The sequence below is a fragment of the Schistocerca serialis genome, chromosome 5, assembly GCF_023864345.2.
Source record: "Schistocerca serialis cubense isolate TAMUIC-IGC-003099 chromosome 5, iqSchSeri2.2, whole genome shotgun sequence".
Taxonomy (NCBI): Eukaryota; Metazoa; Arthropoda; class Insecta; order Orthoptera; family Acrididae; genus Schistocerca; species Schistocerca serialis.
This window is the reverse complement of record NC_064642.1, coordinates 136,232,371-136,244,930: the sequence shown is the minus strand read 5'-3', so window position 1 is coordinate 136,244,930 and position 12,560 is coordinate 136,232,371. Positions and strand designations below refer to the sequence as shown.

General features: G+C 36.0%; 1 protein-coding gene across 1 annotated transcript in view; it reads right to left on the bottom strand.

Annotated features, from left to right (window-relative positions):
* Positions 1 to 9,035: 9,035 nt before the first annotated feature.
* The window catches only part of LOC126482269 (zinc finger and SCAN domain-containing protein 2-like), a 182,670-nt gene continuing 179,145 nt past the window's right edge, over positions 9,036 to 12,560 (bottom strand). The window contains exon 6 of the mRNA XM_050106250.1: positions 9,036 to 9,787. Within this exon, the coding sequence (XP_049962207.1) occupies positions 9,470 to 9,787 (318 nt within the window). The 3' untranslated portion in view covers positions 9,036 to 9,469. The remainder of the gene's footprint in view (positions 9,788 to 12,560) is intronic.

Genomic DNA, 12,560 nt, shown 5'->3' with positions numbered 1-12,560 from the left:
AGGGAAGACTCGATAGAGGTTTGTCTGGATGTTAACGGCAATGTGGGCTGTAGCATCATCATGTGGCAGTCACATAAGTTCTCGAATCATCAATGGTACTTCCTCCAGCAGGGGAGGCAAAGTCACCCACAAGAAATGCAACATGGAAGGAAGACTGGTCCCAAAATACAGTTGCCAATTATCCCTGCCCACATATTCAGGCTGTACCGATGCTGATGATTCGCCATCACCATATCATGAGGGTTCTGCAGACTATCCCACAGAAGACTGTTATGAAAGTTGAAGATATCATTCCGCATAAAGCTTTCATTATCTGTGAATAGGATGGATGACACAAATCCCGGAATCAGTGTTGCCTGGTGAAGAGGACCAGTAAAAAAGTGGTTTGAGTCTTATCTGGAAAAGAGTATGCAGGTGGTTGAAATTACAGCACCAAATATTAACCAAAAAATTAAACTAAGATCAGATCCAAGGGAGGTCACAGTAGGAGTACCCCAATGAAGTGTATTAGGCCCCTTGCTGTTCCTCATTTACATTAAAGGTATTCAGGTGTCAGAGAGAAAGGTAGAATCATGTTATTTGCTGAAGATACTAGTTTAATAGTTAGTGATATGAAGCAGTCATTGCACAGTACTGTGGACCATGTCCTACAAGATATACAAAAATGGTTTAGTGCTAACAAGCTAACACTGAATGCAAAAAAAACTAATTATGGCCAATATGGAAAAATAAGAGATCATGATGACCTAAATCTCACCATGGAGGCCAAACAACTTGAAAGAGTACAGTGCGCAAAATTCCTGGGTATGCACAATGATGAGAAGATTAACTGGAAGGACCATGTGGTGAGCTTAGCACTAAAACTAAATTCAGCATGTTTTGTACTTAGAATAATTTCAAGAGTTTGTAGTAATGACTGTACCAGATTAGTATATTTTGGCTATTTTCAGTCCATTGCATCCTATGAGACAGTACTCTCAGAAAAAACAAATTGTCGTCTAAATGAGATTTTCAAATTACAAAAATGCGCTATTCGGATAATGACCTAGAGCCCACCCCAAACACATTGTAGGCCCCTTTTTAAAGCATGGAAAATTTTAACAATTCCACCATTATACATTCTGAAATGTCTGTTGGTGATCAAAAGAAATCAGGACAAAATGAAAACCAATACAGACTACCATTATTACGATACACGGCAATGTAAAGATCTCCACATACAAGCTGTAACAAGGACCCGAAGTCAGAAACATGTATGTAATCAAGACATCAAACTTTTTAATGTACTACCAAAACATATCAAAGAGCTGGAAAATGAGGATAAATTTAAAACTGTTATAAAGAACCACATGCTTGACAAATGTTATTACAGCATATGTGAATATTTCTGCGCAACTGTATAAGAATATATGTTTAAGTTAATGTGACAAATGAAATTACATCAGTGAATATGTCTGTCAAGCACATAAGAAATTATGTAATAAAAAGACTTATTAGTTGTATATTGTATTAAACATAAGATAGATTCATATGAATTCAGCACAGATAAAAATTTTGTAAAGATATTGTATAGTTGTTAAAATGTATCCTGACAAATCCTATATCACAAATGTAATCACTGGAATGACAATAAATAAATACAATAAAAAAGAATCCAGTAACAAAACTGCTCCTGATGTGGAAAGTCCATCGCTAGTAATCCTTCCACATGCTGTAAGTGAAAAAGGCAGTAGCAATTGTCATGGAGGATGTTCCACATGGCATCGGCTTACCCTGTAATGATGGGGCAACTGCATGGTACTGACATGGTGGTCGCCTTCCACAGTGTTACTCACATTTTCCTCCCAGTCTGGTGTCCAAACATTTCGGGTATGTCCTTCATGAATTCCTGCTTCCTGAAAAGACCCTGTCTCAGACAAACAGCAAAACACTGTTGCACATATTGAATGCTGTGGTTGTTGTCAGCGGGCGTAGCTCACCGATACAACCTTGCTGCCCGCCGCCCATTTCCATTTGCCTTTCTGTAAATAAACACCCTGCTGGCCAGCTCTGGAATCGAATACTGAACCATTGTTTACAATGCTATATTGCATCCACTACAAGATGAGTCAGCAAGAGAAATGAATCAGACACAACATTACCAATTACTATGGCAAGAGAGAGTACTAGGACATGATGTAAGATGGACAGTGCCACTCTAGCAGGAAAAAATGCATATTGTAACTGTGTCTGCATGGTACAGTATGTGAAAGATCATGTCTCTGTAACAATGTATGATTGAATAAATGGTCTATAGCATGGAAACCGTGCATTTCCAGACTCAAGTTCATTAGACCTTTTTTGTTCCATATTCTATAATCGATCAGTCCCTAGAGTTTGGACATGGTGAAAAAATCTGCCTGTATAATCAGTCATTACTAGTAAATAATTAATATATGTCATTAGAAAATGTTTAAAAAAAGGTCAATTAAACGGGTAACTCTATTATCATAAACTTGTAGTTGAAAGGAAAATAGTCATACATAACTGACAAGTAAGAGGGAAGACTTGGCTAGCAAATATGCTAGCTTCTCACAGCTGAATGTTGAGCCTTGAACACACATTCATCCAAGCGCAAAACATAATTAGATACAAGTGATTATACGTATAAAGTTTAAGGTAATTCCACTGGGACGTAAACCAAGGTGCTCCAAAATTAGTACAACATATTATTACTCTAACATGGATAAGGGCAACCTTCTTATCTTACAGACAATGAAACAACATATGATAGATTTATTTTTAGCTTAATTTAAAGACAAAAGAGCAATAAAAGTTCATCTTGCTGTGTGTAGATAAATATATGATTTTTATTTGCATGTAAAGCTATGTGTTCCAGCAGCATGAGACTGAGAATATTCACAACAAGTCAGATAAAAGGAAATGATTAAAAGCTATTGTCATGTAAGCTGAAATGATAGTTTTCCTGTGATTGAACTGTAGAGAAAAAAAAAAAAGGTTCAAGACGTGTAATGTTATATATGTGTACACTATACTGTCTTAAACAGTATCTGACATAAAGACATCATTGCCAAAAAGGAAATGAAAATTGTTATCCTGTAAGTAATATTAGATTTAGTAAGGAATTAAAATAGCTACTGCCATATGGCGTCAAGCTGAGGGTGGCCTATGTGATGATAAAGGGCTTTTTATAGTATCGGTTATCACAGTAACGACATATGGCAAGAATCCACCAGAACTTATTCATATTCAGTGTAACACACATAATGTTTGTATAAATTGTGTTAATTTCTGTTTTGAAACCTACAAATGTGTGTGTTTGTTCTTCCTTAAGTTTCATACGCGGTGCAGCAGCTAAGTGGCAGCGGAAGGAATCTTCCAACTACACTGGAATGTTGAAGTAGTAGCCAGACGCAGACGTCAGAGAGCCGATGGCTGTGTGCAGGGCGAAGATGCCACAAGATTCCTTTAGATGCTGTGGCTTATGTTTTTAACAATGAACTTAGGTTTCATAAACGAAAATGTATCCTTCTAACTTCATTTCTATGTCAGTGGTCAATGTTAGATGCTCTGAAAGACGCATTGTTGATGGCAGTTTTACATTGAAATACTTTTTGTAGCACTCATCTGTGTATAGTGTTAATGAAATAAACTGTTTTATGGTTTCTAAAAAGAAAAGTGTAAAAGAATTAATTATTTTGGAAATTGAGGACTCCAGTTTATTTATACTGAGATGCGTGAGAAGATCAGGAAGGGCAGTGGTTTTTACTGAATGAAAATTTATAGACCTTATAATGCTAAAAAAAAATGGTGTTTAATCCCTGACTTTTCGAGTTTATGAGACGTGATATAAACTGTGACTCTAAGAATGATTTTCTAATTTGATAGATAAAAAATCTACTCACCAAGCTGTGGCAGAACACACACGTAAAAGACTGTTGTGATTGGCATGTGTGTAGGTATATGGTGAAAGAACCCCAAGATATCATAAAGTTAAAATTTATTAAAAACAAAAAATGAAACACTGATTGACCATAAGCCTTGGCAAAGACATTAACTATGAATGTGCGGTAAAGCGCGGACAAATGAAAAAAAAAAAATTCATTTTTCCTTGGACAGGATTTTGTTTCTCACTCTCTCGTATGTAGAAGTTTCTGTTAAGATGTGCGGCTCAGAGTATGGGGCAACGAGTGTTTTCTATCATATATGTTTCAAAATATGAGAAGATTTGACATCGGTATTAAGTATTTTTTATTGAAGTGAAGTGGAACCAAGTAAGGACGATTTTCTTATTTTTGACATGCACTGGTGTCCTTGAAGTCCGCTGCCTACATCTACATTTGACATGTAAGGGAGGTGGTCCGACTGGCCAAAAATCGTACAAGCACAACATTTCTAACAATGCTATTGTAATACACTTTAAACTAATTTTTTCCATTTTTTGTGACAGTTGTTGAGTGCAAAATGTAAACATACCCATAACTCTGATAGCTGAGAAATTACCAACCGGAAATACAGGTAACTACAATAACACCGTAAACACGACCAGAAATACCACGTGTCTATCAACTATTTTTGCAGATGAAGGTTTGCTGAGACATCGACAATTTCCTACATTCACTACCGACGGTAAAAGAATGGATCCCGTAGTATTTATCACTGCTTTTCGTCATGTATTTCCACGCAACTGGACGGAAGCACAGAAAATCAGATTTGTCGTGGGATAGACGCAAGGTGACGTTCTTTTATGGGAAACTGAAGTGGCCGAACGTGGCACCACTTAGATCCAATTTGAATGAGCTTTCCTCAACAAATATTGGTCTGAGGCAGTGCAAGAAAGATTCAGATGCGAAGTTTTCAACCCCGCACCATTCAATGACAATTATGGTAGTCTACATGGATACTTTGAAAAACTCTGAACAAATGTTCCAACAGTAATTAAGTTTCATTCTTGATAATTTAATCCTGTTTTCTTATCAATTGGCAGTCATTGCTTCATCACCTGAGGCTAAAGTGAGGTTATTCACACAAGGGCAGGTGCTGATGCTACACCCACCTGCTTTGACCTGTCATGTAATGGTGAGACTTGATGTTTTTGAGTCTTTGTGTTTCTAGATTGTGTGTTGTAGTATTTGGCAGCTCTCTGTTGCAGCTCTCTGAGTAGTTTAACATGAACTGAATGTTTCATGTTGGTATTGAAAGAATTTGTGCTGGCTTTCTGGTGAGTTACTTTGAATTTGCATATTTTGGCTGATGGATTCATTTTTATGTTTGGAAATATTAGTGCGTGTGTTTCTTGTGGTCAGAGATTTAATATTTTTCTTTTTTTTCTGTGGTGAAGAAGATATAAGATATTTATGAGTAGCTCATTGCTTGTTGCAATGGGTTAAGTTGTAAGTGTATATTGTAATTGGTGGAGGTGAAAGTTTTCATGAATTTTCGGGATTTCCTTGTTAGTGTTCGGTAATTGTTGGAATGTTATTGGTAGGTATCATGGGTACTGATGTGCCATCATTGTTTAGGATACATTTCTGATATTAGTCATGTGAACATGGTTTGGTTTGCTGTACTGAAAGCTTTGGTTTAGATAGAGTAAGTGAAAGTGTTGTATCTAGGGCTTTGTTTGAGCTATGTGGGTGAAGTGAAATTTGCAACACCATGTTTTAGAAGTGTTGGTTCGTGGTATCAAGGGCTTTGTTGGAGCTGTGTAGCTCAAGTGAAAATTGTGTTGAGTTTTTGAGTTCTATATGGGTTACTGGTATTGAGGTCTTCATTTGAGATATATAAGTCACGTGAAATTTACAACACCAATAGTTTTCATTTTTGTAATATTTTTGTTACATTTTGAGTATTTTGTGTGCTTCATTTTTGGGTGAATACTTGTTTTGCAGTGATGTCATTACTGCCAGTGAGTGGAAGAAATCACTATTCTTTTGAAACTGTGATTATTTATGTCATGCCACATTAGTAAATGTATATATTGTGAAGGTGCTGTGAGAATTCTTAATGCCTTGAAGACGCACTCACAAAATGACAGTTGTTAAACACTAGTGTCTATCTCCAGCTTCTCACTTATAATTTGATGCAATATGTGATCAGACTACTGCTGGGTTGTGGCTGGTAGATGTGCAGATGGCACGGCATGCGTGGGGAGAGCAGTAGTGGTGGGGATTATGGGCATGTGTTGTAGGGGAAATGCCAAGTGCTGGAGGGGAAGTGTCATTCTAAACTGAAGCCTACACTCACATTTTTTGTAAATATTAAGTGGGGGCCCTCCATGTCCACACTTGCTTGGTGACAATTCAAAAAGATCTACTGTCACCCATGCTTTGGTTAGTGTCTAAAAATAATGCTGCTGAAAATGCAGCAATTTATGATTGCCTGGCTTGTTAACCATTTGTAACTTTCATAGAAGCTACAAAAATTATGAATTTTGAGTAAAACCAACACATCTCTGGTTGCCAGGTTAAAATTTGCTTCTTTTGCCAAAACACAGTGGAGTTTACACAGCCTCACCTCATTAACATGTCATGCAGACAGATTTGGGACAGAATTCTGAAACAGTGGTATATGAAGTTTATTAAGCGAGGAACTGAGGAAAAGTAAGATCGGTATCTTATGCAAAAACACATCCTTAGTTCAAAAAACATGTAATGTCTTCACTTATGTTGTTCCAAAACCCATGGCATTTCTCGTTTCACCATCTATAGGGGCCCTAAAAATTACGTTCTTTCATCAAATAAGTCTGTAGTTAGTGGAATAACACGGTAGATAATGAAGTTTTACATAATAACAGTATGGCAAAATAGTCTCCTCTTTGTGTGCTATCATTTGCCAAAGTCTCATTTCGATACCTAAAACTGTCTATGAAATATGAGGAATGTTGTGGATATTTCAATCTGGCTTTATAGCAAATGAATGGGCTACATCAGATCAATTTTCTGGAGATTGGTGACAGATATTTACCTCTACCCAAGTCTAAAGAAAAATTCAATATGTTAGCTAAATTTCATATGCAACAACATATTATGTAATGTCCACCAAATGCAAAATCATAGTGACCTCTATTTTTCATTGTAAACTTTTCCAAATTTCATGAAGTTTCTTACTTCCACATAAATATTACAATAACTACAGCCATAAATAAAATGATGGGCACATCACCAAGAACCTGACATATAAAGCTATAAGTAAAGCAAAAGTGAATCTTTTTTCTGTAAAATCGTTTGAGAAAGTTTTCATGGCGTGCACCTTGATTCTGTCATTGCTGACTGGCCGAAAGCTGGAACATACTTGTCGGCAACCCCTTCTGAACAAACAAATGAAATTAGCCAGTGCTTTGGATGAAAACTGCTCACTGCACATCAGACACCATATCCTGCATGGATTTGAAGTGCAGCTTTTTAAGAAAAAAAATTCCATCAGAAGAGGTTTCTAAGTGTGCTGAACTAATATGGTGAGCAAAATTAAATAACAGAAAGTCTTAACTCCTGTTTAGACTTTACTTTTCCACCCAATATCACGATGAAACAAGTGGAACATCGCAGCAGGGAATGGCATTACAACTGCTCCAGAGGTCTTCATTTTCCAGCCTCCAGCTCTTTCCTTCTTGAAAGTCCCTAATATGTGAATACACATGCAGGTATATTTCCTTATAATGTACACAACACTGACAAGAAATTTGTTGAAGCAGAGTTAATTAACGGTATCACCTGTAGTACTATTACTGTGTTATCCTGGTAAAATATAAAAGTTCTACTTCGTTTGTTTTACCTTTTAGCAAAATACAATAACAAATCTAGAACTTCAGCAATAATACTCAGTTTAAAACCATTTTCTTAACAACGCAGATCAGGAATATTAGCAGTGTGTAGTCTTGCTATGATGTCAAAAATTCTCTACAAGTTGTGAGACATGTGCTTTGTTGTGGTTCCTAAAGTTTTGCCAGTGGATAGGATATCCAATCATTTTTCAGACTTGTATTGTGACAGCAGTATTTCATCACCTGATATTTCAGTTGTCAGATGTACAACCATCTTAAAGGTGAGTCAGTAACTGAATTAATATTACTTCACACTGTTCCACACACTGTGTCAAGAAGTTTTAATTCAGTCGCCAGTTTGCCTTTAGGCGAAATACTGAAAGATGAAATGTTACTGTTCCAGATGTGTGCCCAAAAGATGATGAATTGTTCTTTCTTTATTATTCTCCTCCTCCTCCTCTTCCCCCTTCCTATCATAGCTATTCATTAACTTTTTCACTTCATCAGGTTACCTTCCACCAGGAAAGTGGGTGCACTCAGAGACTGTTACTTGATTTATAAATCATAGAGCACAAAAATAACCCTTTTTTTTTTTTTTTTTTTTTTTTTGCACGTTTTATTACACAAATCCAGATTTCGGCTAGTGCCTAGCCATTATCAAAGCACTATTTTTTAATCTCTATGCATGTTAGTTCCCTCTTGTTCGGGCTTCAGTCACAGTTCTTTGGATACTGAAGATACCTGTACACAACAGTAGTTATGAATGATACATAGAGCCAAGAAACTGCTCTGTTAAAAATGTAGCTTCATTACAGAACATCTGATTTCCAGTCACTTGATAATTCTGAGGTCTTACTAATGTTGACTAAACCAATTTAGATGATGAAACATGATTTTATGTACCAAGAAGGGCACTGAACTTCCAACTTCCAGTATTTAGTAGAATCCGTCAAGTTAAATGTAATTTTAAAAATACAAATGGTAAATACATTGCTTTCATTAAAAGAACTCAACCTCAAAGCTTTCATATTTTGTGTGTGTGTGTGTGTGTGTGTGTTTCTAAACACTTCACCACCAATCAAGATTAGCCAAAAAGTTTGTTTTGGCACATATTCCCAAAAAAAAACTTACCTCTTTGTTCCAGAATCAAAAGTTCCTGTATCTTCATAGCATGTATGTTCAGGATAATGATCTGAGCTTACATTAAGCATTACTCCATAATTTATTGCACTACATCATATACTCAAAAAAAATGGTTCTATAAGAACTGGTGCAATTTATACTGCTCTTTTTCATTTCAACAAGACATATAACAAAATGAAATTACAAAGAAAATTATATTGAAACAAATTCCATAACTGTGACTATGCAGAAAAAAGTTACATTTTCAAAGCAATATTCACATCAAATCAATATAAAAACAAGTCACTATTATTATTTCCTTGTGTAATAAAGTTTACATCCATCCAGAATGCACATTTTCATAGAAAATTGCAATTACGTTAATAATTTCCATTTCAGGAGCCTAATAAAAATTTTGTAAACTACATAAACGGTAATTCTACAGTAAATTTAAAAATAAACACTGATTAAAATTTTTTCAATGTAAACAAAATTTCTACAAATAATTAAAACTCAGAAGATACACTCTTCCTAAAATTAAATAAAATTTTCAGAGGACATGGCAAAATGCATAAATTAGAAACACTAACTGCTGCACTTCTTTCGATGAGCCATCATGGTAGATCGCGACACAAACCCTTTTGAGCAAATGTCACAAGCGTATGGTCGCTCACCCGTGTGGAGACGTTTATGAATAGTGAGTGGAGAGAACTGTGTAAAGCTCTGTCCACAGACATCACATGTATATGGACGTTCACCTGTATGTGACCGTCGATGGCAGCGAAGTGCATCACGCCTTGCAAATGCTTTCCCACACCACTCACACTGGAAACTCTTTTCACCTGTGTGCACTGTTGCATGGATGCGAAGATCAACACGGGTCAGGAATCCTTTACCACACACCTGTTGATCATTTGAAACTTTCAGTAAAAAAATAAAAACAACTTTTAAACAATGTGGTATCAGCCTGAAATGAATTGACATACAGATTATAGTTCATAATTCAGTGAAGACATGTAAGATAAAAATACCATGAACATCTTATTAGAGCACTATATCTCTTTCCCATCCTTGTCACTCAGTGTAACATTTTCTATAGACCTAGAAAGGAAATATGTGATGAATATCTATCTTACACTATTGTTATAACACAGTCTGCCACCAGAAACTGGCCATTGTTGCTAGTTGCATAGGAGGGGTTCAGAGCACAAGTGGTGTAACTCCACTTTTCGTTGAAAACGAGTTTTAGAGATATTCATTAACAGGGAGACATCTACAGTTCAGAGCTATAAGTACACACCTCTGAGGTTTCACCATTTGTGCATAGAGTGCAGCACTGTGTTAGTGCTTTAACTGTTTCCCACCTTTGTTCAGAGCACAATGTACATATGTCCACGTGCATTAGTAGAAGATGGAATGTGAAGGTTCTTGTACTGACCATATTCTAGAGTGTTGTTCAGAATATCCACCACACAGCGAGGAAAATATTCCTATGAATGATGCTATGACAGGTAGGCCACACCAATAATAATTAATAATATTCTACAGTAGCCAAAATGAATAAGATACTGTTTCTAACCTAACCCATTGAAGGGTGCTGCATTTTACCATTATACATACACCTGAAGAGAAGTGCAGTTTATAACAATTACTTATTGTGTATACTATGAACATACAATAACTGCATTGTAGCATGCAACTACAGTATTTGATGTAACTTTATTTATCATACTGCTAGGGGATATGAAAGGACGTGAACTCCCAACAAATGGAAATGGAACATCCATGAGAATAACAGGAACAGCGGACAATCATATATATCTCATAGTGGAAAGAACATCCCAGAAAAGATATTTCAGGACAAGGCATAACTGCCGGAAGGAATGTAATGCAAAAATTGAGGCAGTAAAAGGAAAGAAATATTCAAAAATTTTTGGAAATTAGCAGACTACTCCAGACACAGTGTGTACATTCGGGGACTTGTTCAGTCAAACTCAGTACTTCTTAGGGTAGGAAATAATAGTATACAGGTGTGGAAATAAATGAAGGGAGATTATACAGGTGTATAGGAAAGGAGTTCCCTGTAACTGATTCATGAACTGCATATTCTGATTCATGTACATGGCAGAACAGTAATTAACATGTGTGTTTCCTTGATGAAAACAATGCAGGACCCAGACATGAAAGTGGAAGTAATAAACTACAAATTTATGATACCTGGCCATTGCTACCTACCTAATGATGCAGACTTTGGTCTGATTGAATTAGCCAGGCACAAAAAAAAAAAAACAATATATTTACTCAGCTGGTGATTGAGTAGATAATATCCAAGGGAGTAAAAAGATAAAGCCTTTAATTGTTTGCATAATGAATACGACTGTGTGTCAACGAAGAAGCTACTAGACAGCACAGTGATCAGGAAAAGGGCTACTGATGGGCATCTGTTAAATTGGCAGCAAGTCAGATGGATGCAATTTGAAAGGGCAATGCCATTTTCCATGATGTTTAAATCAAGTTTCCGTCAGAGTGAAGAATTTCATGAGGTGGATTTTCGTAAGCACACATTTAGATCTTCTAAAATTTATTCCTCCTGTGTATCATGCATTCTTCATGAACTTGCCTACGAAGGCGTCTACTCCACGTTCAGATTCCCGTGATCAGATTTCAGACGAGGCAAACAATGAACCTGTATTCACACAATGTACTTGAGGCTACAGTGGATGAAGGATAAAAGTGTTCAGCGCACAAACTGAGTAACTCCTTTCTTTTTTGTTTAACAAGTCATACTATATTGAGAGAGATTTTAGTGCACATTATCCTGTATTCATCAATACAAATAAATTATTAGCATTAATAATTGTTCTTAATGAATGCACCTCTTACTGAAAACTATTGTAGGTGGAGTTACACCACTTGTGCTCTGAACCCCTCATATTTTAAGTGTAACACTGCAAGAAACCTCAGTGATTAATTTAGCAGTCCCTCCTGAGCACTGATCAGATTTTTTAGGTAAGGGAAAGAGCTTAAAACATTTTAGAAATCCAAACAAGGGTCAAGTTTCATACATAATGTCACAAGATCATCCTGCTGACAATTCTACCTAATCAGCCTGAGCAAAAAGATGTATATCTTTATATTTTAGTAGTATAATGTGTTCTTGACATCTATGTTTCACTACATTAATAAAAATGAATTTCTCTTTATTCCATGTGGTATTGATGGGTGTTAAGACAACACTGGCATCTTTTGCATTTTGATACAGACTTTTGTAGTGTCAGATGTGATCATTTAGCCAACGGTCAACAATCAGAAGATGATGACAGCTTCTTCTTCAGGATATATTATCTTCTGTATTATATCAATAAAATTATAGAAATCATCATTCTATGTGGACAATCTTCGTAATTTGATATAAAGAAAATATTAGTCTTCATTCTCCGCAAAAGCTACAGTATAGTATTGAAACTGGTTTGATCGTGACTGAAATTATATGTAATGATAATAAACTGTGGTACAGTAAGAGTCTTTTGCATTATAAAGTTTTATAATGGATACTGCAATTTTCAGAAGAAACTGACTATTTCACAAAACTGAAAATTGATCTGCTGATGTTTGAGGTGAAGTAGAAATAAAATATGCCTCTCAGAAGACAAAGCACTCAGGCAAGTCACGAGAG